Genomic DNA, 27,526 nt, shown 5'->3' with positions numbered 1-27,526 from the left:
AAAAAGGGACAATGCCTACCTTCTAAATTGTCATGAAAGGGAACTAAGAAGTGCCCTTTCTCAAAATGCCAAAGAGTCAAATGACAAAATAATATGTAGAGCATGATCTTACTCTCTTAAAAATAGGCATTTCTTTTTGTAGACTTGCTTGCAAGTGTTTTGTGAGAGAATGTATGTGTAAGTCTGAAAGAACACACACTGAACTACTAATATATACAGTTAATCCCATCATGAGTGAATGGTATAATAGCATTTGTTCATACTATGTAATATAGTATAATAGTGACTTGTGCAAATATTTATTTCCCCCCCAACAAATAGTAACAATCTGAAAGGCAGAAACTGATTTTACCCGTTAGGATGCTAAATCATGCAGTGGTAACCACTTCAAAATCTCAGATGCTGAAACAGCAAGGTTATTTTTTTGCTTCTGTGGCATGTCCATTGTGGGCTTGGCTGGCTCTAAACATCAAAATCTCTAAGGGGTGCAAGCTGCCAGACCACTGCCATCTTGAACATTACCAGGTAGCACATGAAGGGAAAACAGAGAGGGACAAAGTGTTTGCTCAGACTGCTTGGCCACTCTGAACTTTAAGGAGGCAGAAAGATGCAATCTTCCCATGTGTCTGGAAGGAGGTAGCATCCAGGGTATCTGTGGAGTACCCCGCTGATTCACCTGCTGACAACTTAAAGAGAGTCTCTAAACTTGGGGTGGTGCTTGGCACATGTGGTCACTCAGGTAGTACAGAAGATAATGCAATGCAATAGCATTCAGGTGCTCTTTGAGGCTCTGGAGAAAAACATAAAAATGGATAAGACTGCCAATTTAATAAAAGATTAGTGAGAGAAAATACACATGCTCAAGCAATTACAGAGGTATGGTGCACACATGCTCTAACAAAATCACAACACCTTAGGAAAGTGCATTAGTTTTCCATGGCTGCTATAACAACACATTCAGCAGCTTAAAATAGCACAAATGTGTTAGTTTGCAGTTCTGTAGGTCAGACTTCTAACACAGGTCTCACTAAACTGAAACCAAGGGGTTGGCAGGATGCATTCCTTTCTGGACGATCTTGAGTTCATTTCCTGCTTATTCAGTTGGCTGACAGAATTTAGTTCCTTGGGGCTGTAGAACTGCCGTACCATCTTTTGTTGGCTGTCAGCTGAGGACTCTTTGCAGTTTCTGGAGGCTTCTACATTCTTTGGCTCATAGGCCCCTTCCTCCATCTTTAAAGCCAGCAAAGTGGTGGGTCTAGTCCTTCTTGTTTTGCGTCTCTACATCCCACTTTCCTGATTTTCTCTTCTACATTTTTTAAAAACTTTTTGTTTTATCTTGCAGGATAGTTGATTAACAATGTTATGATCATTTCAGACGTACAGCAGAGTGATTCAGTTATACCTGTGTGTGTGCATGCTCAGTTGCTTCAGTCATGTCTAACTCTGTGTGATGCCATGAACTATAGCCTGCCAGGCTCCTCCTTCAGTGGGATTCTCCAGGCAAGAATACTGGAGTGGGTTGCCGGCCCTCCTCCAGGGGATCGTCCCGATCCAGAGATCAAACCAGTGTCTCCTACATCTCCTGCATTACAGGTAGATTCTTTACCCACCAAGCCACCTGGATAGACCCCTGGTGATACCTCTACATACACCTATTCTTTTTCAGATTCTTTTCCCATTTAGGTTGTTACATAATATTGAGGAGTGTTCTTTGTGTTCTACAGTAGGTCCTTGTTGGTCATCCATTTTAAAAAGAGCAGTGTGTACATGTCCAGCCTAAACTCCCTAACTATCCCTTACACTCACTCTTCCGTTTTTAAAGACACGGTGATCACATGGAGATGACCCAGATAACTCAGGACAATCACCACATCTCAAAGTCTTTCTTTGTAACTGTATCTACAGAGTCCCTTTTGCCTTGCAAGGTGTCTTATTCGGTGGTTCCAAGGAAGAGGGCATGGATGTCTTTGGAGGACTATTTTTCTGCTTCCCATAGGGAGTTTTAAAAACTATATATACATAAATATAAATTGTATATATATGCATATGTACATGTATATATATTTAATTATAACTTAATATATTTTGTGGTGGTGGATTCCAGGCTGAGGGTCAAACACACACAAAGGGAACAGTGAGTCTGTGCCTGTTGTGTTCAAGGAACCAAAAATGGGTCCCTGCAGTAAGGGAGTGATGCCTCAGGAGACACAAGGCAGGACAGGAAGGTGAAGCAGACTTGACTGGCTGACTTGCTAGATAAAGTGCATGGGGCCTGTGAAATTAGACAGACCTGGGTTTGAGGCTCAACTCTACCACTTAGCTGTTTGATAATGAGCAAAGTGACTTAACCTCTGTGAACTTCAACTCCTAAACTGTGAAAAGAAGCTGCGAACAATAATGCCTATTTCATAGGGTTGTTCAGAGGCTTATTTATGATAACATTTAAGGTGTTTAAAATTTAATAAAAGGTACCATTGTTAATATTACCAGCCATGTCTTTCCTGGCTGTGGTTGGGTCACCTGCCCTGAAGGGCAGAGTCTGAAGGAACCAGACAGGTGGGCTGCAGGAGAATTCTTCCCAGCCTCCTCTCCTACCTCTCAAGCCAGCCCCATGGGTTGCATGGATGACTTTCCCACTCATCAGATGTGCTTACTGTACCTTAAGGAGAGAGCCTGCTTCTACAAAAACTCTCTTTGTATGTTCTGAACTTGCCCTGATACTATGGTTAACCACGATGGACAAAAAGATGGTACCAAGACCAAACCTCAAACGAAATCATGTTCCCATATCCTCAAAGGGGTCTCAGGCACCTCTTCAATGCCCAGATACTTTTACCAATTCATTCTTCTATGATCCAAGGCAGTGAGCTTGATGTGTCCAGATCTTTTCTCAGTCTAAAAATTCTGGGCCCTAAATACAGACAGAGATGTCACAAATAATTGAACTCTGGTCAAATGTTGAGAACCCACCTTCAGAGAAGTGGGGAAAGAATAAATAGGCTTTGTGTATGTATGTATGTATGTGTACGTAAAGAGAGCAAATGTACTTTGCAGAATTATTGATTTTAATACACTTTGTAATTCTAAGCTAAAAAGCAAGTGAAAGAGGGAAAACACATGTAGCAGAATTAACAGTGAGTGCCAAATTCTGAATTTTTTCTGCAAGGCTATAGCTCATATGTGGTGGTGGTGGTGGTGGTTTGCTAAATGAACAGAACAGGGTTTTGAGCCCAAACTGCCCCAGATGATGCAGGCGGCAGGTGAGAGCAAAGCCTTTAATCCTTGCCACCCACACCCTCTGCCCCTTGGTGAAGGATGACTTTTTTCATCCTAGTGCTAGTGCTAAGTCGCTTCAGTCGTGTCCGACTCTGTGCGACCCCATAGACGGCAGCCCCCCAGGCTTCCCCGTCCCTGGGATTCTCCAGGCAAGAACACTGGAGTGGGTTGCCATTTCCTTCTCCAATGTGTGAAAGTGAAAAGTGAAAGTGCAGTCGCTCAGTCGTGCCCGACTCTTAGCGACCCCATGGACTGCAGCCTTCCAGGCTCCTCCATCCATGGGATTTTCCAGGCAAGAGTACTGGAGTGGGGTACCATTGCCTTCTCCGTTTTCATCCTAACAAGGTAATAAATAATCATCTTAGAAGATACAGTTTACTAAACAAGAAAAAATTTATGTACTAACTTACCTCCTAGATAAATCACAATATTTTACAATATCCTTTCCATTTTATTTCCACACAAATACTTTTCATTTTTACCAAAATAGAATGACTTTGCATATGTTATCTTGAGAACATGAATATTTATTAAGCACCTGTATGTCACCTCCTGAACCCTAGTTCCTGCTCTGTAACTCAAGGGTATTTGTAAACTAGTACTACAAATATAAACATAGTCAATACATATTAACAATGATCATATCATAAACAAGAATCATAACTATTATTGTCTTGCTTAATCATTACAGAAACTCTGCCAAATTATTACATAAAAAACAGAGGCTTGGAGAATTGTCATGTAATCAACCTATATAAGTTGGAAGGAGTAAATTTATAAAAACCCAAATTTATTTGATCCACAACCCAAAGTCAGTGCTTCCCTAAAAGATGAAAAAGAAGAGAGAGCAAATATTCCACAGGAGATTTTTTTAGTCTAGGATAAGACAGTTTGCTTCAGAATCTTCTTTCATCAGCCACACTAATTCATAACCAATTTTTTCCACCCAGATTAATTGCTCCAAACCTTCCATTCAGAGAAGGATCTGCAAGAAAATCACAACTATTCAAGATGGCTTTTCCAAACTGTAGTCACCTCCACTTTTGCCTGGTTCTCTTGACTTCTAGCTTTGGTCAATTCCTTTTTGATATTAATAACTTCAGCACAAATAATAGATCTTCCAGCAACAACTCAGTTCCCCCTCAACCCCTTGTAAATGCTGTGGAATTAACAATTGAGGCCTTGCACCTCCTAAGCTTCTCGTTAGAACACAAAGTTGAGAACAGATTTAAATGAAATTCACCTATCATTGTCATCCATCCGCAGTTCATTAGATTTCATTTGTTGGGTTCCCACAGGCCTCCTGGCTAGAAAGACTTGGGCAGGTGTCACCCTTGCTGCCCTGCCTCACACACAGATACACGTGCATGTGTGCATGAGCACACACAAAGACACACACACAAATGCACACACTGAGCCACTGTAAATCATGTGTCTGAGTCTCCCAAAATGTGGCACCTCACGCTGGGCTGGTCCAGATCATACCAGGTAGAGGTTGGCTTGGCACAAAGCTTGGCTGTCTGAGGGATATAGATTCAGGTGGAATTAATAAAGGTTAAGGGAGACCCAGTTTCCAGCTCTTAATTAATGTGTTGCACTTGCATCCAAGTGTGTTGCTCCACTGAGACCCAAGACCAAGTCCAAGCAAGACACGGGGCGTGAGGCCGCAACAGGATGAAATGCATGTTTACATGGCCTGTGGGACTGTGTGAGGAACTTCTGCCCAGAGAGCTCCATTGCTAGCGTGGTTTGTCTACTGATGCTGACAGATGCCTGGAATTCTACCCTTAGAACTTCATCCCTGTGGATGAAAGCTTCGGAGTAGCAGAATGTATCTGTTAAAATGCACATACTGGGACTTCCCTGGCAGTCCCGTGGTTAAGACTTCACACTCCCAATGCAGAAAGCACAGGTTCAATCCCTGGGAGGGGAACTAAGATCCCCACATGCCCCACAGGCCTCAGTAAATAAATAAAATAAGATGCACATACCTGTGGGGGAATAATGTAAGGCTTATTAACCAGTAATGCATTCATGTAAATTATTGCATTGGACAGCTTCATGGCCCTCAAGGCATCAGGACACAGAAGTTTGAATGGAAGGCTTTACCAGGATAACTGGAAAGGGGAACTAGACAGTAGGAGAGCACTGGGCCCTGGGGAGGAAGGTACGAGAGCAGGGCTGACTTCATAAACTTGATTTCCACTGGCTGGTGGGGTGACTGAGCTGCAGACACTGCAGATCTGACCTTTGGCAGATCCATGGCCTGTCTTGGTGACTAAGCCACACCCTGGAGGTGATTGAGGTGACCTACAGCTCCAGGCAGCTGGGTGAAGAATTAATTAATGACTATGAAAGGGACCTGAAAACACCAGGTTCTTTGACATGCAAGGCATGATTATTAAGTCATTAGGAGGACTGGCTAATTATTATTTCAAAAGTTGCTAGTGGAAGGGGCAACTACCTATTGCACTCCATGGGAAAAACTTTGAGAAGGCTATGGGATGGGAAGATGGAAGGGATACAAGTGTAGCCCTCACCACTTGCTCTCAGCCTGTGATGGAAAATTGGTCTTTCTGCATCCAGAGTAACCAGATTGTGGTACCATGTTGGTATGTATTAGGATGTATGAGGACCAGCAGTCTGCAATGAGTTTTCTAGACTTCTGATTTGGCTTTTCACCACCATTCTCCCTGGAAATTAGTTCTCCCAGGAATTAGGAATACCAAACACTAACAGGAGGAACTGGTCCTAGCAACTCACACCCACCGTCCTTTTTTGGATGGCCCAGGTGGTAGGTGTGACCAAGTACTCCAGAGACCAGACAGGGAGGTGGAGCCCAAGAAAGGTGTGGTTAAACTCAGCCACTAAAGACATATAGGATCTGGTGCGAGTTATTTCCTTAAACTTCTGCACTTCACCTTCTTCATCTACAAAATGGGGTCAAAAGCCCCATCTTACTTCCCTTCTCTGAGGACTGATATCAAGACCAAATGGGACAGCAGATACAAAAGTTCTTCATGCAGCATAAAACGCTCATAGGATACCATCTTTGTCACTGATCTTTAATATCAGCGTCTGAAACTGTACCTATTTACTCCAGAAGCTTTATCAACCTTTACTTGGAGATTGAGACGTCTTTAAGTTTGACATGATGAATGAAGAAGAAGATGCCTCAGGGGTATTATGTGAAGTTTTATTTGATCCATTGAATCTCACCCAACTGTCTGCCATGAGCACCTAAAATTTTGAGCACTTATCGGTGTTTTCATTAAAGGATTTTCCTTCTTGAAGGTTCATCTTTAAAATGTTCATCTTTAAGAACAAGATGGAGGAGAAGTGGGAGAATCCATGTTTATCTACTGATGCGTTCATGTTTAGTCGAGTCCAACTCTTTGAGACCTTGTTGACTGTAGCCTGCCAGGGTTCTCTGTCCATGGGATTCTCTAGGCAAGAATACTGGAGTGAGTTGCCATGCCCTCCTCCAGGGGACCTTCCCAACCCAGGGATCGAACCTGCGTCTCTTATGTTTCTTGCATTGGCAAGCGAGTTCTTTATCACTAGCGCCACCTAGGAAGTCCCTATCTATTGATAGATAAATAAAATTGGTTCATCAGATGAGCCAGTTTTCCACCATGACCCTGACAGATGGGACTTGGGGTCTGTAACTTTTAATGAATGGGAAGAAGAGCTCAAGGAAGCAGCAACAATAGAACAGCAAGAATGCTTGGTGCCCAAAAGGTTCAGAGAGGAGAATCCTATAAAGAGAAGGATGAAAAATAGAAACATGTATTGCTAATTCTATTAAGACTTTTGTATATGGAGGTGAGGGGTGGGAAGGAGGTTCAAGGAGAGGGGACATATTTATATACTTACAGTTGATTCTCGTTGTTGTACAGCAGAAACCAATACAACATTGTAAATCAATTGTCCTACAATTAAAAATAAAATTTAAAACAAAGCAAAAGACTTCTGTATAACCCTTTAGATTGGAGCCTTTGTGCATATTTTCTCTCCAAATCCTCACAGGAGTCTGGTACATTATTATTAATATTTCCTTTCTAGAATTATTTCCTTTTTAGAATTTCTTTTTATTATTTCCTTTTAGTAGAATAAACTAAGATCTAGAAGCTTAAATGACAGATCCAATACATGGTGGAGACAGGATTCAGATGCAGGTCCTGAGTCCCTAAGTCTGTGCTTTTCCGCCACATCCTCATGGCTACACTTCACATTTTACCTGGAGAGAATCTCTTTTCTAAGTTCAATTTTCCTAGTCCTAAAGATTTTATCTGTCCTCCTCTTAGAGAATGACTGAGACATTGGGAGTATTCTGTAAGCAGCTGTCTCCTTTCTTCTCCTTTCCCTTTTAGTAGGTCATGTCCAATTTGTTCAATGGAGGAATAATAATAGTAGTTGACATCCATGGAGCATTCTTATGTGCTGGGTGTTTTGTCTGTAGTATATCTAATTCTCACCACAATCTTTAAAATAGGTCTCATATCCTCAATCTATAGAGGCACAGACCAAGGCTTCCAGAGTATAAACAGCTTGCCCAAGGTCAAAACAGCTTACCAAGTAGCACTCATGTTAAAGAACTCACCTGCTGATGCAGGAGGTGTAAGCGAGGCATGTTTGATCCCTGGGTCAGAAAGATCCCCTGAAGAAGAAAATGGAAACCCACTCCAGTATTCTTGCCTGGAGAATCCCATGGACAGAAGAGCCTGGCAGGCTGCAGTCCACGGGGTCACAAAGAGTCGGACCCGAGCACGCGGCAAACAGGAGGGCCAGGATTCAAGCCCAGTCTGCCAGTCCTTAAAGCCCATGTAAGAGGCATTGTCATCAGTACACAAAAGCTATCAGTTGGTATCTTTTTCCTTTTTAAAAAAACTATCTGTTCTCAAATTTCTATGAAAGCTAAACCATTAGAAGCCACTTTTACTTATAAATACTTCTATCCATGTTTTAGTGGGGCCCATGAGCAAGATCATGGCATCCAGTCCCATCACTTCATGGCAAATAGATGGGGAAACAGTGGAAAAAGTGGCTGACTTTATTTTTCTGGGCTCCAAAATCACTGCAGATGGTGATTGCAACCATGAAATTAAAAGATGCTTACTCCTTGGAAGGAAAGTTATGACCAACCTAAATAACATATTCAAAAGCAGAGACATTACTTTGCCAACAAAGGCCCATCTAGTCAAGGCTATGGTTTTTCCAGGAGTCATGTATGGATGTGAGAGTTGGACTATAAAGAAAGCTGAGCACCGAAGAGTTGATGCTTTTGAACTGTGGTGTTGGAAGACTCTTGAGAGTCCCTTGGACTGCAAGGAGATCCAACCAGTCCATCCTAAAGGAAATCAGTCCTGGGTGTTCATTGGAAAGACTGATGTTGAAGCTGAAACTCCAATATTTTGGCCACCTCATGCAAAGAGCTGACTCATTGGAAAAGACCCTGATGCTGGGAAAGCTTGAGGGCCGGAGAAGAAGGGGACGACAGAGGATGAGATGGTTGGATGGCATCACTGACTCAATGGATATGGGTTTGGGTGAACTCCAGGAGTCGGTGATGGACAGGGAGGCCTGGCGTGCTGCAGTTCATGGGGTCGCAGAGTCAGACACGACTGAGCAACTGAACTGAACTGAGGAGCAAGACTTTCTCCATGTTATACATCTAGAAGCAACATTTGTGTTTCCTCTAGTGAAGGGCATTTTCATCTTTACTAGGTAAAGTGGTATCAACTGAGATAGCTACCCTGAGAGACTGTGAAAAAAAAAGAGAGAAAAATTGCTCGCTCTACTTTCTACTCAAAAGTTAGCTTTGTGAAAGTTTTATTTTCCCCAGCCTAGTAGAGTAAAATGATGTCTCAGTGTGGTTTTCATCTGTATTTTCCTGAAGACTGATAAGATTGAGCGACTTTTCATGGATTTTGGCCATCGTGTTGCCTCTTCAGTAAAACCCCTATGCATAGTTTCCAATTTTACTGTTGGGTCATCTATTTTCTTGATTTGTGCAAGCTCTTTATATATGAGATAATCTGGCTACCAATTCTTTGTGGATTATATATATAACATATATTTTTTTCTCATTTTTGTGGCTGGCATTTCACTCTATTATGCCCTTCAGTGAACATATTTTACTTTTAATATATTAAATTAATATATTTTAAAGGGTTTTGCTTTTTGTGTCTTATTTAAGACATTCTCTGCTACTCTGAAATTATATAATATTATTTATATGTTATCTTAAAATTTTTTAAATACTTAAAAACAGCAACGCTTTTTAGTGTTCTCATTAATTTTAGTAACTTATTAGTAAATGTTTTTGGGTCTTCTGGGAGTCAGATTTTGTTGTTGTTGTTCCATCACTAAATTGTGTCCAACTCTTTTTCGACTCCATAGACTGTAGCCCAACAGGCTCCTCTGTCCACAAGTTTCCCAGGCAAGAATACTGTAGTGGGTTGCCATTTCCTTCTCCAGGAGATCTTCAAAATCCAGAGATTGAACCTGTGTCTCCCACATCTCCTTCTTGGCAGGCAGGTTCTTTACTGCTGAGTCACCAGGGAAGCCCAGACAATCATATCATTGACTAGTAGTAATATTTGTGTTTCTGTCTTTCAATACTTATATATTTTTTAAATTTGCTTTTCCTGACCTACCATCTTGTAAGGACCTCCAGCAGAAGGTTCATTAGAAGTGGTGATGATGGGCTGCCTTGTCTTGCTCTTGATTTTACCATTATATAGGATCTAGGTTGTAGATTTAATTTGATAAACTTTTTTTAGGATAAGAAATTTGCTTGTGGACTAAATTTAATAAGATATTTTTACATGACTATGTGTTAAATTTTACCTATTCTTGTTCAGTATCTATTAAAGATATGTTTTTTTTTAATCTTTTAATGTGGTGAGTTATATTGTTTTCCTAACGTTAAATCAGCTTTGCATTCATGGTATAGAGTCATGTCATTCTTATTCATGTGATTTACTAAAATACTGCCTCCACACTGAGTGAAATTAGTTGTACTTCTCTTTCTCATACTGTATGTACCTGGTTTTGGTATTAATTGTTATACTAGCTTCATAAAATCAATTGATGGGTATTACGTCTTAGCCTACCCTCTAAAAGAGTTTGCTGCTAAGTCGCTTCAGTCGTGTCTGACTCTGTGTGACCCCATAGACGGCAGCCCACCAGGCTTCTCCATCCCTGGGATTCTCCAGGCAAGAACACTGGAGTGGGTTGCCATTGCCTTCTCCAATACATGAAAGTGAAGAGTGAAAGTGAAATTGCTCAGTCGTGTCCAACTCTTAGCGACCCCATGGACTTCAGCCTACCAGGCTCCACCGCCCATGGGATTTTCCAGGCAAGAGTACTGGAGTGGGTCACCATTTACATAAGAACTAAAATGATGGGTTCCTTGAATATGTTTGATAGAATTTCTTGTAAAACCATCTGTATCAAAAAAAATTTTTTTTTGGGGGGGGGTAAAATTTTAACTCCTGATTTGTTATCATTAATGGTCACAGAGCAGTTATGATCTGTAATTTCTTCATAAATGATTTTGTTGATCTGTATTCTTTGGTATTTATAATTTTGGTCCATTCTGTCTACAATTTCAACTTTGTCTTATCATCATCATAGTTTTTGCTGCATCTCAGTTTGAAAAAAGTTATTTCTAACTTTTTTTAAGGTCTTCTTCCTTATTTTTTTTTAAATCCCTGTTGTCTTTTCTAACTCCTGGATTCTTTGAAGTTTACTACAGCCTGCTTATTTAACTTATATGCAGAGTACATCATGAGAAATGCTGGACTGGAAGAAGCACAAGCTGGAATCAAGATTGCTGGGAGAAATATCAATAATCTAAGATATGCAGATGACACCACCCTTATGGCAGAAAGTGAAGAGGAACTAAAAAGCCTCTTGATGAAAGTGAAAGAGGAGAGTGAAAAAGTTGGCTTAAAGCTCAACATTCAGAAAACAAAGATCATGGCATCTGGTCCCATCAGTTCATGGCAAATAGATGGGGAAACAGTGGAAACAGTGTCAGACTTTATTTTTGGGGGCTCCAAAATCACTGTAGATGGTGATTGCAGCCATGAAATTAAAAGACACTTACTCCTTGGAAGGAAAGTTATGAGCAACCTAGCTACCATATTGAAAAGCAGAGACATTATTTTCTCAACAAAGGTCTGTCTAGTCAAGGCTATGGTTTTTCCAGTGGTCATGTATGGATGTGAGAGTTGGACTGTGAAGAAGGCTGAGCGCCAAAGAATTAATGCTTTTGAACTGTGGTGTTGGAGAAGACTCTTGAGAGTCCCTTGGACTGCAAGGAGATCCAACCAGTCCATTCTGAAGGAGATCAGCCCTGGGATTTCTTTGGAAGGACTGATACTAAAGCTGAAGCTCCAATACTTTGGCCACCTCATGCAAAGAGTTGACTCATTGGAAAAGACTCTGATGCTGGGAGGGATTGGGGGCAGGAGGAGAAGGGGACGACAGAGGATGAGATGTCTGGATGGCATCACTGACTCGATGAACATGAATTTGGGTGAACTCCGAGAGTTGGTGATGGACAGGGAGGCTTGGCGTGCTGCGATTCATGGGGTCGCAAAGAGTTGGACACGACTGAGTGACTGAACTGAACTGACAGCAATTTTAGCTATTAATTTCTTTATATCTATCCTGCTTGTAATTTATTGAAATTGAAGTCTCTGAATCTAATTGGTTTATTTCTTAAAATATGGAAAAATTTTAATTCTCAATATCTTCTTAATATTGCTTTCTACAAATCTTTCTATTCTCTGGTACAGCAACTACTGTTAGATATGTTAGCTTTTGCCAATGTATCACTAACCCAGTTTCCCCTTTCATCCTTTTGTGTCTCTATACTTTTTTCATATTTTCCACATCTTGATCTCCACAGGCTGTTTACAACTTAGTGACCAGAGGTGTATTAATATGTCCTTTGTTACCCAAACTTTGTTGACCAGAGACATTTCAATATTCACCTACATAGTAAATTGCCAACCAAAGGCAATCATTTCTGAAAAAAATCCCTCAGTTAATAATGTGTTAAGATAATTTCTTTAGATCTGTCTTTAATTCTATAAGGATTTTGACTCATTGCTATTTCCTTAATTTCTAGAAGTTCTATTTTATTATTATCCAAATCTGCCTGCTCATCATATTCATTCATCACGTTTTAAAATATTTTAATTAATTTTTATAGTTGCTTTACAATGTTGTATTAGTTTCTGCTGTACAGCCAAGTGAATCAGTTATACATACATATATATCCACTCTGATTTAGATTTCCTTCCCTTTTAGGTCACTGCACAGCACTGAGTAGAGTTCACTGTGCTAAAGAGTAGGTTTCATTAGTTATCTATTTTATATATAGTAGTGTGTGTAAGTCAGTCCCAATTCCTAATTTATCCCACCCCCCTTCCCCTCTTAGTATCTGTAAGCTTGTTCTCTTTATCTGTGACTCTATTTCTGCTTCGCAAATAAGTTTGTCTTTACCATTCATCATGTTTTTAATATTTAATTTTTATTCAGTATGAGCCAAGTATGGATCTGTTTCTCATTTATTGTGGCTTGTTCTCTCATGTATATAGGAAGTTTTATTTACACGATATTAAAACATTACCTATGGCTGTTCTTTGTGTTTGGGTTTAAATGGCAATCCACCACAGAAGACTAGCATTTTCTCCTGCCAGTTACTTGAGAGAATGAACTCAGGAACTACTTTTGATATTTGGTTTGAAGTGTTTTTGTAAACACACAGGTAGTATGAATTTGAATCCAAGTTCATATGATGACTTATGAATAGAAACTCTTGGAGGAAGCAGTTTTTCTCTTTACTCAGAGTCATAGCTGAAACATACCTTGCTCCTTGCCAACCTGCTTACTGGGTAGATCTTGTTTTCCTAGATATTGTTTCTTTGAGGGAGAGGCCCTCTTGGGGTCCTGATTTTATACAGCAATCTCTATTCTGACTTCCTCCTCATGTGTTACAAGGATAGTTGTCAAGAACAAACAAAACACTTTAGGTTATAAGTTGTTGGAGAAGCCGCCAGATTTAGTGCTTAACTCTCTGGGACTGTATTGCAACTTTGGATTTAGCCTCTGAGGGATTCTTTTCTTGAAAAAATCTGCTAGATTGCTTTAAATTTTTTACTTTACCTTTTATCTAGCATTTCTCATTTTTCCCCTCCTTTCTTTTTCTTTCTTTCTTTCTTTTTTTTTTTTTGGTCAGAAGGATTTTATACTACCCAGTCCTCTATATTTCTGGAAATAGAAATCTCCATAACATATTCCCATCTCCTTCTCAGATGGAGAACCCTCACTTATCCTTAAATTTCTCACTGAGATGTCATCTCTTCTGGGTAATATTCACTCTCTCTCTCTTTCCCCCTCCCCTCCAAAAGCAGAATAAATGAGCCCATTGTCTGTGTTCTCAAATACTTGGAATATATGTCTAATAAAGATCTCCCACATTTTTTATTATGGTGGTTTGCTTATCTGCTTCCTCCTACTGTTCTGCAAGATCCTGGCAGAGTGTTTTAATGATCATTTTACATTCAGTATTTAACACAATGCTGGACACAAAATAAACACTTGAATGGATATTTATTTGAGTGTGAATAAAGAAATAAATATCTTTATTTAGCAAATGAAGTCCAAGCTCATCAGCATGTCATTCGGGTACCTCCATGATCTAACTGCAACCCACTCTTCCAGCCTTATTATTCAATTAATGCATTATTAATGAGTGCATCGATTCTCTATTAACTCATTCATTCATACATTTATTCATTATACAAGTACTTTTTGAGTGCCTATTATAGGCAAGACTCCATGCCCAAAAGTGGGAATATCTTCATGATCTCAGTCTTTGTGGAAAATGTAGCAAAGGGGAGAAAATATTAACAAGTAATTACATGATACTTAATTACATTGTGATAAATGTTAGAAGGAGAGATAAGAGCCCTACAAGATAATGAAATGTGATGCGCATGTGGGAAGAGCATCCCAGATGGGAAGGCTCTGAAACAAGAAAGCACCTGGTGAATATTTCCACTGCTACCTCTCACTGGCTCTGCAACAGCAGCAAAGGACCAATCCTTGTTCCCTGAACAGCTCCACAGTAATATCTGGGCTCAACTTGTTCCCTCTGCCTCATCTGTCCTTATCACTCATTTATCCCCCTCCACCTCTATCTGTCAACATATCAGGATCCTACTTCTTTCCCAAAGGTTTTGTTCCTGAGGCCTCCCTTGGTCTGGAAATGTTTTACTGCTCCTTGTTCCCACTTGGTATCTCCAATTATGGTGTTTATCTTATAATTCAGTTATCTATGTATGCAAACTACGTGAGGGCAAGCAATATGTTTTATTCAGCTTGATGGATTTGTGCTTGGTAAAATCTCAATTTGGCCACAGTTTACTTTTGTGGCAAGGTTATAACCAGATTGTGCCAGACCAGAAACCGCAATAACGTCAGAAAAGAACTTCAAACTGGTTTACCAAGAGAAGAGTTTTTTTAAAAACCAACCATGCCAAACCACAAGTTCACAGCGTTTTGGACAGGTAGCCAAGACCAAGACCTTTTCAAGCTTCCTTAGCACTATGAACCCACTGATCTGGCATGAAATAAAAAAACCCCCGAACTATGTAACTTGATTTGGTCATGTTGAATAATACCAACTATTCAGCTCTGCAGGCAAAGAGTTAGTGTGAAATGGTTAACTTTTCCCTGCTCCTTCCATAAGGAATAGATTCCAAGTGCTATCTGCCCCAACCATGCTGGGTTGGAGGGCAAGGTATCTTGGGTGGGTGTACACTTAGGTAAAATCAAAGCAAAATTTAAAATGAAGACCAACACACCATATTTTTAAATACTTTAAATTTTTAAATTATAATCATACACAGTTAATTGAAACATGTTCCATCCTCCTACCTTGACAAATAAACCCTGAGAACAACGTAGCAGACTAGGTGCAAGTGTGGAATTCTCCAGCGCTTTGCAACATGGTGCTCAAGAAAAAGCAGTCCCTACTGTTTTCCAGGAACCCTCCTCCCCTAACTGCATCCTACACCAGGAGTGTCTTGCATACACATAAATGTAAATATCCTAGCCCATGCATTCAAGCTGCACCATACTTCTCACAAAGTGGTGCCCATTGACTAACTCTCCCAGGGGCAGAGTTTATCCTCAGGAACAGTCCTTACTAGGGAAGAAGGCTGGGCAATCCCAGAAGCAAGTTCAAGACCTCTTGAACAGGGAATTACTAGGTCTAAGAAGCATGGTCTTGAAGGAAGGATATAGGCTTCAGGTGAGTGCCTTTCTTTGGTTTCATGGACCAGGTGCCCTAGCCAGACAAGGGCCAGAGTAAAGTCTTCCAAAGGGTAGGGCCTGCATCAGGAACCCCTCTTACTTGCAACTAAGGGTCAGTACCATAGAAAGTGACTATGGTCTTGGTACTAACAGTGGTAACAAAGAGGAAGGCAGTTTCCAACACTTCAAGGTTGGAGACACTGGTAAAACCATGACCAGTGTATCTTAAAATATCTTCTATATTTACATTAACACCTCAGATGATCTCATTCAGTTTTATGAATTTCAATATCACCTATATGCAAACCAAAGCTGTTATTGCCATGATATCTATCTACACTATAAGAATTGATACAGGAAGTTTATCAAGTGGAAGGACATTGCAACTAGAAGAAAAGTTGGCTCTACTTTAAAGAATGAAGAGAAATGAAAACTAAAACTAAAGTCCAAGAAGTAAAACAGTATTTGCTGCTAAGTCGCTTCAGTCGTGTCCAACTCTGTGTGACCCCATAGACGGCAGCCCACCAGGCTCCCCCATCCCTGGGATTCTCCAAGCAAGAACACTGGAGTGGGTTGCCCTTTCCTTCTCCAATAAGACAGTATTAGTGATAAAATTGAATCCTAAAAAAAAATCATTTAACCCAAAATAAGGCAAGATAAGGGAAAGAGAAAAAGAGGAACAAAGACACAGGGCATAAATACAAATCACAGGATAAGAGATTTAAATGTATCAAATTGATAATGATACTAAGTGTAACTGGTCTAATCACTTGACTTAAAATCAGAGTCTTTCAAAATATATAAGAAGGTAAGACATAACTAAACTATGTCTAAAGAAACATAATTTAGATAAAAAGACACAGGTAAATTAAAAGTAAAATGCCAGAAAGTGGTACATCATGAAGTACCAAGCAAAAGATATCTGGAATGGCTATATTTTTATCAAACAAAACAGAATTTGCAATAAGGAATATTCAGTCAGTTCAGTGGCTCAGTCATGTCCAACTCTTTGTAACCCCATGGACTTCAGCACACTAGGCTTCCCTGTCCATCACCAACTCCCAGAGGCTACTCAAACTCACGTCCATCATGTAAGTGATCCCATCCAACCATTTCATCCTCTGTTGTCCCCTTCTCCTCCCCTCTTCAATCTTTCCCAGCATCAGGGTCTTTTCCAATGAATTGATTCTTCGCATCAGGTGATCAAAGTATTGGAGTTTCAGCTTCAGCATCAGTCCTTCCAATGAATATTCAGGACTGATTTCCTTTAGGATCGACTGGTTGGATCTCCTTGCAGTCCAAGGGACTCTCAAGAGTCTTCTCCAACACCACAGTTCAAAAGCATCAATTCTTTGGCGCTCAGCTTTCTTTACAGTCCAACTCTCACATCCATACATGACTACTGGAAAAACCATAGTTTTGACCACATGGACTTTTGTTGGCAAAGTAATGTCTCTGTTTTTTAGTATGCTGTCTAGGTTGGTCATAGCTTCTCTTCCAAGGAGCAAGCGTCTTTTAATTTCATGGCTGCAGTCACCATCTGCAGTGATTTTGGAGCCTCAAAAATTAAGTCTCTCACCGTTTTCGTTGTTTCCTCCATCTATTTGCCATGAAGTGATGGGACCAGATGCCATGATCTTAGTTTTCTGAATGTTGAGCTTTAAGCCAACTTTTTCACTCTCCTCTTTGACTTTCATCAAGAGGCTCTTTAGTTCTTCGTTTTCTGCCGTAAGTGTGGTGTCACCTCCATATCTGAGATTATTGATATTTCTCCCAGCAATCTTGATTCCAGCTTGTGCTTCATACAGTCCAGCATTTCTCATGTTGTATTATATATATAAGTTAAATAAGCAGGGTGACAATATACAGCCTTGATGTACTCCTTTCCTGATTTGGAACCTGTCTGTTGTTCCATGTCCAGTTCTAACTGTTGCTTCTTGACCTGCATACAGATTTCTCAGGAGGCAGGTCAGGTGGCTGGTATTCCCATCTCTTAAAAAATTTTCCAGTTTGCTGTGATCCACACAGTCAAAGGCTTTGGTGTCAATAAAGCAAAAGTAGAGTCTGACATGACTGAGCAACTTCACTTTCACTTTTCACTTTCATGCATTGGAGAAGGAAATGGCAACCCACTCCAGTATTTTTGCCTGGAGAATCCCAGGGACAAGAGAGTCTGGTGGGCTGCCATCTATGGGGTCACACAGAGTCGGACACAACTGAAGTGACTTAGCAGCAGCAGCAGCAGCAGTTTTTCTAGAACTCTCTTGCGTTTTTGATGATCCAACGGATATTGACAATTTGATCTCTGGTTCCTCTGCTTTTTCTAAATCCAGCTTGAACATCTGGAAGTTCATAAGTCACATACTGTTGAAGCCTGGCTTGGAGAATTTTGAGCATTACTTTGCTGGCATGTGAGATGAGTGCTTAAACAAAGATTGTTTGGAGGAAGGGTTATTTGTCAATGAAGACAACTTTAATGAGTTTCTTGAAGAGGTCCTGAGTCCTCCATTCAAACAGACAATACCCCTGAGACCACCATTAATTGAAGTTCCTCAGGTTACTGATAGTAGGGCTGAAATACCTGCAAAGTTGCCAAGAATGCAGTAACTCTGAGCAGCTTTATGAAAAAGAAGAGTCAATGAAGGAAGTCCTCTAACAGAAAAAGAAGATCTAGAACGCCACCACCTCAAAACCTGATTCTGATTCATCTGTAGCAGTACTAGAAGACAGTTGCGATTAAGTTGCATGCTTGCAACAAGAGGCTCTTGATGTTTCTCAAAAGCTGTTTGCAAAGTCTCAGCATTCTAAGTTAGAAAAGGAACCTGAAGTTATAAAAGACAAAAGTGCTGTTTATGCAAATTAAAAAAAAGATAATTTAAAAGAACCAGTAATAACTGAAGAGAAAGAATTGGATGGAAATCACCCATCTTCATTAGTGAACAAAACCGCAGTTCACAATACACCTGGTTTTGACCACTAAAGTAAACCAATATGCAAGATGATAGTGATCAGGAAGCTTCCATAACCCTCTTATCCCTATCTATCAGAGGGCAGACAGAATGAAAACCACAATCACGGAAAACTAACCAAACCGATCATATGGACCACAGCCTTGTCTAGCCTAATGAAACTATGAGCTATGCTGTGTATGGCTTGGGTCACAGAAGTTGGACGGGTCATGGCAGAGAGTTCTGATAAAAAGTGGTCCACTGGAAAAGGGAATGGCAAACCACTTCAATATTCTTGCCTTGAGAACCCCATGAACAGTATGAAAAGGAATATTACCAGGCACAAATAGGAATTATTTTATAAAATTGATTAGATCATCAGAAAATGAAAGCCGCCCATTTGTGTCCGAGTCTTTGCAACCCCACGGACTATACAGTCCATGGAATTCTCCAGGCCAGAATACTGGAGTGTGTAGCTGTTCCCTTCTCCAGGGGATCTTCCCAACCCAGAGATGGAACCCAGGTCTCCAGAACTGCAGGCAGATTCTTTACCAGCTGAGCCACGAGGGAAGACCAGGAATACTGGAATGGGTAGCCTATCCCTTCTCCAGTGGATTTTCCCAACCCAGAAATTGAACTGGGGTCTCCTGCATTGCAGGTGGATTTTTTACCAGCTGACCTAGCAGGAAAGCTGGAAATCATCAGAGTTCAGTTCAGTTCAGTCACTCAGTCGTGTCTCTTTGCCACTCCATGGACTGTAGCAAGTCAGGCTTACTTGTCCATCACCAACTCCCAGAGATCGCTCAAACTCATGTCCATCAAGTCGGTGATGCCATCCAACCATCTTATCCTCTGCCGTCCCCTTCTCTTTCTGCCTTCAATCTTTCCCAGAATCAGGGTCTTTTCCAATGAGTCAGTTGTTCTTCATATCAGGTGGCCAAAGTATTGGAGTTTCAGCTTTAGCATCAGTCTTTCCAGTGAATATTCAGGACTGACTTCCTAGAAGACCTAAATAATGCTATCAAACTAACCTGAACTAACTGGGATTTATAGAACAACAGCAAAATATACTTTTTTAAAAAAATATTCATGAAACATTCACTAGACCACATTCCTGGTCAGAAATCTGCTTCATTTATTTTAAAGCATTGAAATTATACAGAGGTTGTTTTTGAACAAAATGGAGTTAAATTGAAAATCATAATAAAAATATATGGATAACTCCAAGTTTGGAAATAAAGCATTTGGAAATTTTAAAATATATTTTAAATAATTGATGGGTCAAATAAGCTATCATAAAGGAAATTGGAAAATGTTTAACTGAGTAAAAATGACAACAAAATATATTAAGACCTGTAAGATAGAATGAAAGTAATGCTTAAAATGAAATTTTGGTGTCTCAGAAGATAAAGAATCTGCCTGCAGTGCAGGATACCTGGGTTTAATCTCTGGGTGGGGAAGATAACCCTGGAGAAGAGAATGGCAACCCACTCCAGTATTCTTGCCTGGAAAATTCCATGGACAGAGGAGCCTGGTGGGCTACAGTCCATAGGGTTCCAAAGAGTTAGACTTGACTGAGTGACTAACACTTTCACTTTCACTAAAATGAAATTTACATTATTAAATGCTTACATAAAAAGGAGAAAGACCTGCTATTTGTCTAAGTTTTCAAATTAAGAAGCTAGAGAATAAGAGTAAATTAAACCCAAAATAGCAAGAAGGAAGGAAATAATAACAATAAGACAAAAATCAACGAAATAGAAAAATGACAAACAATAGAGAACATCATGAAACCAAAATCTGAGTCTTTTGAAAAGATTAATAAATTTGGCAAATCTGTACTGATCAAGGCAAAAGAGAAAAAGTATAGATTATCAATATCAAGAATGCAAGATGGATATCACTGCAACTCCTACAGACATTAAAAATATAACAAGTTCATATAATAACCAACTGTAACAATAAATTTTAAACAAATCTAAAGCTACCAAAAGCATCTCAAGAAGAAAGTTTAAAATCTTTACAGTCCTGTAACTATCAAATAAGATTACTTTATAATTTAAAATGTACCCACATTTAAAATCCAGGCCCAGATGACTTCATTGCTATATTCCAACATTTAATTAAGAAAGTATATCAACCAAAAAGCATGTTTCAGAAGGGCTTCCCTGGTGGCTCAGATGGTAAAGAATTTGCCTGCGATGTGGGATACCCAGGTTCAGTCCTTGGATCGGGAAGATCCCCTGGAGAAGGAAATGGAAACCCACTCCAGTATTCTTGCCTGAGAAATTCCATGGACAGAGGAACCTGATGGGCTACAGTCCATGAAGTTGCAAAGAGTCAACATGACTGAGTGACTAACACATTAATTCATAAACATGTTTCAGAAAACAGATGAGGAGAAACTACTTCTCAATTCATTTTATGAAGCCAGCAGTACTGTAATTTCAAACAGCTATTTCAAAGAGGAAAAGAGAGCAAAAGCAACAGATAAGTATTTCTTGTGAACATAGATGAAAAATCTTCAACAAAATTCTAGCAGATTGAATTCAGCAATATATAAAAAAGACAGTATATTATGACTATATGTGATTTATTCCAGAAAAAAAAAAACCCACGATGCTATAGAAATGTGTCCATTTACATAGAAGTACATTGGCAAAGAGACTGGAGGAAAATATCAGGCCATAAAGAGTATCTCTTAAAGGGGAAAATATATAAATGTGTACAAACAGAAAAGAATCTCAGTGACTTCCATATGTTTGATGGAACTGTCTGATTCAAGACCAGAACAATGACTTTCCATATAAAAGTAAGTATTGGAAAGACACTGTAAAATTCAACAATAAGATGTACTAGAAACAACAAATGTAAAGTTATGAGTGTTGGTTAAAGTCAAAGATGAACTTGGTTTGGATCCTGAAGCACATAGTAACAGCTGAGTCTGTTCCTGGGAGGTAAAAGGAGCAAAAAGTTTCATCTAATAAGTATCACAGTACTGCATAATCCACAGATGGTTGAATCCAAGGATACAGAACTTGGGATAAAGAAAGTCGACTGTAGAATTAAATGTGGATTTTCCACTGTGTAGGAAATCAGTGCTCCTAATCCCTGAGTTGTTCAGGGTCAACTGTAGTTAGAAATATTGAATATAAAAAATAAATACAGTCACAAAGGAAAGAAATGCAAAAGATAGAATCAACTCTAAGTTAACACAAAGAGAGTATCAGTTAACTATACTGTGCTGGGAAGCTCATCGAAAACATAGCATAAAGAGACAAAGATCTGAAAAATTAAGAGAGGAGATAAGAGACACGAAAGATAGGTTGTCAAGCCTCCAAAGAGGAGAGAGAAAGAGGTAATAGTAGAGAAGCAATATTTGAAAGAATAAGAGCTAAGAATTTTCTATGATTGGAGAAGAAACTGAATCTTCACATTTGAGATTTGAATGTCAAGCAGGATAAATAAAGATAAATCTACCCTGTAGGCAAAATGTAGTAAAACTGTATAACATTAATGATAACTAAGAATATTAAAAGCTACTGAAAAAAACCAGTCTACAGCAATATTGATTTCCAGAAACAAAAGGGTAATTTCTTCCCACTAATAAGGAAAAATACCATTAATTTAAAATTTTATAAACAGTTAACAATTAGTTGAGTGAAAGCTAAATTAAGACATTTTTAGACACAAAAGTACCAAGAGAAACTACCTCACCAACCTCAAGAACTATTAAAAGATATGTTTCATCAAAAAGAAAAGCAAACCCATAGAAAGAAGGTCATTGACAAACACAAAACTTATAAAATATGTCAATAAATTTAATTAACTAATAACTTTTATTTTAAAATTGTATTTTTCTTATTTTAGAAGGTAAAAATAAAACTTCACACAACACAAACAAGATGAGGACTATGCAGTGGATAAACTTAAGGCATGCTTAGTTCTGAGTCTTGTGTATGAAAAAGCAGACATATAAGGCATTGATAAACTTTGGACTGTCAGAAAAAATTCACAGTTGTGTTTGTATGGCAAGTTGTAATTCTATTCAACAAAGTTTTTGCTTCTTGTGAGATTTCCCTACCTTTAAAATAATAATATTTCTCTGAATTACTGACATTAGGCTTGGTCATTAGACTTCTTTGACCATTGCAATGTATTTGGTAATACTATACATTACTTCCGGAATCTTTCAGAACCATTGTGTACTCCATGACTTCTTTTCCCTCTACTTTCAAACTGGCATTGCCAGATAAATTGCAGGCTAGCCCATTAAATTTGATCTTCAGAAAAATAATCTACAAATTTTAGTATATGTCCCATACAATATTTATGACATGCTTACACTAAAAAATTACTCATTGCTATCTGAAATTCAAATTTAACGGACATAAACATCCTTCCCCCAAATTAACTCAAAATGTGTCACAGAACTAAATGTAAAACACAAAACTGTAAAATTCCTTGAAGATAATGTAGAAGAAAACCTAGACAACCTTGGGTGTGGTAATGACTTTTTAAATGCAAGATCAAGGACCTGATTTGTGAAAGAAATAATAAGTTGGACTTCATTAAAATTTAAAACTTCTGCTCTGAAAAAAAAAGAAAACCAGTGTCAAGAGACTATAAAGACAAGACAGACATTGGGAGAAAACATTCGTAAAAGACATTTCTGATAAAGGACTGTTATCCAAAATATACACAGAACTCTTAACAACAAATAACCTGATTTTTTTAATATAAATTTATTTGTTTTAATTGGAGGTTAATTACTTTACAATACTGTATTGGTTTTGCCATACATCAACATGAATAACCTGATTTTAAAGTAAATCAAAGATCTTAACAAGCATCTCACCAAAGAAGACACACAAATGACAACTAAACCTATGAAAAGATGCTCTACATAATATGACATTAGGAGAACGCAAACCGAAACAATGAGATGTCACTACATATCTGTTGGAATGGCCAACATCCAGAACACTGACACCACCAGACGCTGACGAGGCTATGGAGCAACAGGAGTTTCCATATGTAGAGCTGATCCACATTATCATACAGCAGACACTAACAGAACATTGTGAAGCAATTATACGCCAATAAAAAAATGTTTGAAAAAAAGTTGGCCAAGATTAAAGTGAGGGAGAGGAATGAATAGGCAAGCAAGGGACTTTTAAGGTCGTGAAAATGCTCTGTATGATAATGAATATCATGAATATATGTTATTATACGTTTGTCCAAACCCATAGAATGTACAGCACCAAGAGTGAATCTGAAGGTAAATGATAGACTTTGAGTGATTATGATGCATCAATATAGGCTCATCAGGTATAACAAATGTACCACTCTGGAGGGGATTGTTGATAACAGGGGAAGCTGTACATGTGTAGGAGCAGGAAATATATGGAAAATCTCTGTACTGCCCTCTCAATTTTGCTGTGAACCTAAAACTGCTCTAAAAATATTGTCTTTTTAAAAAACAAAAAAAGCATATACTGATTATAGATACATAGATACTTGCAAAGTTAAACCCACAAATGGTTTCTATCCAGCATGTTATTTAAAATGCTTACAAATCAATAAGAAAAATTATCAATGCAATGAAGTATGTTCAAATGAACTGACAATTCACAGGAAAGAAAACTTGAATAATAATAAATATATGAAAATGTACTCAACCTCATTAACATTTGTGGAATGCAAATTATAACAAAAATGAGATATAGTTTCACATCCCTCATATTCATGAAAATTCAAAATTTTCAAAATATATATTCAAAATTCAAAATATATATATATGTAAAATATCAATTACAGAATGATACAGACAGCATAAAGCCATCTATATAAAATTTTAAATTGTGCAAAATTCGCTACTTGCAGCTTAGAGACGGATACATAGATAGCAAAAGTATTAAATTCAGCATGAGAATTAAGGAGAGTGGTTATCTTTCAGAAGAGAAAGAAGCTAATAGAATATGGGGTAGGTACCCAGGGGATTCCATTTGTATCTGTCCATGTAATTCTTTATTTCTCAAATAGAAAAAGCCTATATGCTTCTTTATATTTGAAATATTTCAGTGACTTAAAAATTTAGAAGGAAAAGTAAAATCAAGGAATTGACAGTGCTTCTCTCTGAGTATATGAATTTATTTTATTGTTGTTTTAGAATTTCTTGTTTTCATTGTTGTTCAAAGAAGGAAATTCTTTTTTTTTCCTGAATATTAAATAACTAGGCTTTTCTCCAACCTGAATATTTTGGATGTGTATATGAGCATATGTATGTGTGTGTGTGTGTGTGTATCTATATATATACACACATACATATACGTGTGTGTATGTGTGATGTAACATATGTATATATGTGTGTATGTGTGATACTACACATATTTCTTAATAGTAACTATGACAACACAATTGGAGACATTTTTTTTCCCCATCAGTTTTCTGGAATGCTTGGTGGAAAAGGGTTTTTCTGGGCCATGCAGATGGTAACCTCACAAAGGTCGTGGCATGTGCAGAATGGCCTCACCCATGGTGGTTTCCAGGGTTTGGACGAGAACCAGTTTCTGGCTATTTCACCATCTCAGGAGAGGTGAGAGGTGTTGCTCTGAGACACCCAGTCAGCACCGCTTCTACCTGAGAGGCCCTGCCCAGCCTTGAAATCATTTCTGAAACTAATGAGATCAGCAGCTTTTCACGAAACCATGAGTCACCTGTTGGTGAAGATTTCCAGGAGCCTGAGGAGTGCCTTCAAGTACTGGCTTCGCCAGATGTGGGAGAATCACCAACCCTCCCCAGCACCTAGCGCTGCATCCGGCCCATTGCCCACAGTGATGAGGTCACAGCTGCCAAAGAAGATGCCTTGGGTTTCAGGTGAAGACTGTAAGAGTAATGCAGTCCCAATAAAAATTCCAGTCAGATTGTTTTTCAGGAACTTTATCATTTAACACTTACGTTAGCTCAAAACTAATTAAGACATTACTAATTTTAAGACACATTAGAAGACCAATAATAGAAACTGTATGGTATTCAACAGAAACAGACAAATCAGTCAGTGAAAGAGAAGAAAGTATGTCATATAAAGACAGATAGATAGATAGTCTGAAAGATTTATTGAGACACTTGCTTAATAAATAACATTGAGAAACTAGAAAATTGACTATTATAGGAAAAAATTCTGAAGCTAGATTACTAACCCCATTAATAAGGGTAGATTTTAGACAGATAAAAACCTCAGATGTGCAGATGACACCAACCTTATGGCAGAACATGAAGAAGAACTAAAGACCCTCTTGATGAAAGTGAAAGGGGAGAGTGAAAAAGTTGGCTTAAAACTCAACATTCAGAAAACGAAGATCATGGCATCTGGTCTCATCACTTCATGGGAAATAGATGGGGAAACAGTGGAAACAGTGTCAGACTTTATTTCTCTGGGCTCCCAAATCACTGCAAATGGTGATTGCAGCCATGAAATTAAAAGACGCTTGCTCCTTGGAAGAAAAGCTATGACAAACCTAAACGGCATATTAAAAAGCAGAGACATTACTTTGCCAACAAAGGTCCGTCTAGTCAAGGCTATGGTTTTTCCAATGGTCATGTATGGATGTGAGAGTTGGACTATAAAGAAAGCTGAGTGCCGAAGAACTGATACTTTTGAACTTGGTGTTGGAGGAGACTCTTGAGAGTCCCTTGGATTGCAAAGAGATCCAACTAGTCCAGCCTAAAGGAGACCAGTCCTGAACATTCATTGAAAGGACTGATGCTGAAGCTGAAACTCCAATACTTTGGCTACCTCATTCGAAGAACTGACTCATTGGAAAAGACCCTGATGCTGGGAAAGATTGAAAGCAGGAGAAGGGGACGAGAGAGGATGAGACGGCTGGATGGCATCACCGACTCAATGGACATGAGTTTGAGTGAACTCTGGGAGTTGGTGATGGATAGTGAGGCCTGGCATGCTGCAGTCCATGGGGTCACAAAGAGTCAGACACGACTGAGTGACTGAACTGAACTGAAAAACCTAAATGTGAGCGCTAAAACTATAAAGTTAATAGAATAAACTGTAGAATATGGAGAGAATTTAAAGCACTATTATAACTATGCTACCCACTCCAGTATTATTGGGCTCCACTGGTAAAGAATCAGCCTGAAATGTCGGAGACTTGGGTTCAATCCCTGGATTGGGAATATCCCCTGGAGCAGGGAAAGGCTACCCACTCCAGTATTCTGGCCTGGAGAATTCTATGGACTGTATAATCCATTGGGTCACAAAGAGTCCCACACGACTGAGTGACTTTCACTTTCACTTCATTTTCATACCTAATGTAAAAAATAAAAAATTGAATGAGGTATATAATCAAACATAATTGACATAAAATAGAAATAATATACATAGTGTTAGTCGCTCAGTTGTGTCTGACTCTATGATCCCATAGACTATAGCCTCTGTCCATGGACTTCTCCAGGCAAGGATACTAAAGTGAGTTGCCCTCTCCTTCTCCAGGGGATCTTCCCAACCCAAGGATTGAACCCAGGTGTCCCTCATTGTGGGCAGATTCTTCACTGTTTGAGACACCAGGGAAGCCGTACTATATAATCAAACATAATTTACATAAAATTGAAATAGTACACATACAGTATATATTTGAAGAACACGTGTTTTTTTAAAAAAATGAATGTGAACCACCACAAAAACACATAGATAGAATAGAATGGTTGTTCATGGAAGTGGGTATGAAAAAAAAAGACAGTGAGTAAGTAAGTCAAGTACAAAAGAAACCCTTGAAAGGCCACTAATAATTATGTCCCATAAACTGAAGAATGTGATTAACTCTGCAACTGAAGATACACTTGCCCTGTAAATGCTCATACTCTCATATGGAAAAAGATTCTACAAACATTAAAGAAATTATATATGTATTAAGGAATTCACGTGCTATCCAGCAGAGAAGATACAC

At 38.9% G+C, this 27,526-nt stretch overlaps 1 protein-coding gene across 2 annotated transcripts in view; it reads right to left on the bottom strand.

The window, feature by feature from the left end:
• Positions 1–306: 306 nt before the first annotated feature.
• Positions 307–27,526, bottom strand: part of EHF (ETS homologous factor) — an 87,989-nt gene continuing 60,769 nt past the window's right edge. Inside the window, exons 8-9 of one of the 2 annotated variants that reach the window (XM_070804026.1) lie at positions 7,153–7,208; positions 307–790 (exon numbers count right to left, since the gene is read on the bottom strand). In XM_070804026.1, coding sequence (XP_070660127.1) covers positions 701–790; positions 7,153–7,208 — 146 coding nt within the window. In that variant the 3' untranslated portion in view covers positions 307–700. The remainder of the gene's footprint in view (positions 791–7,152; positions 7,209–27,526) is intronic. The other variant, XM_019975642.2, reaches the window with a different exon arrangement.

The sequence above is a fragment of the Bos indicus genome, chromosome 15 (genome assembly GCF_029378745.1).
Source record: "Bos indicus isolate NIAB-ARS_2022 breed Sahiwal x Tharparkar chromosome 15, NIAB-ARS_B.indTharparkar_mat_pri_1.0, whole genome shotgun sequence".
Classification (NCBI taxonomy): domain Eukaryota; kingdom Metazoa; phylum Chordata; class Mammalia; order Artiodactyla; family Bovidae; genus Bos; species Bos indicus.
Note: the sequence above shows the minus strand (reverse complement) of the source record. Positions and strands in the feature narration are given on the sequence as shown.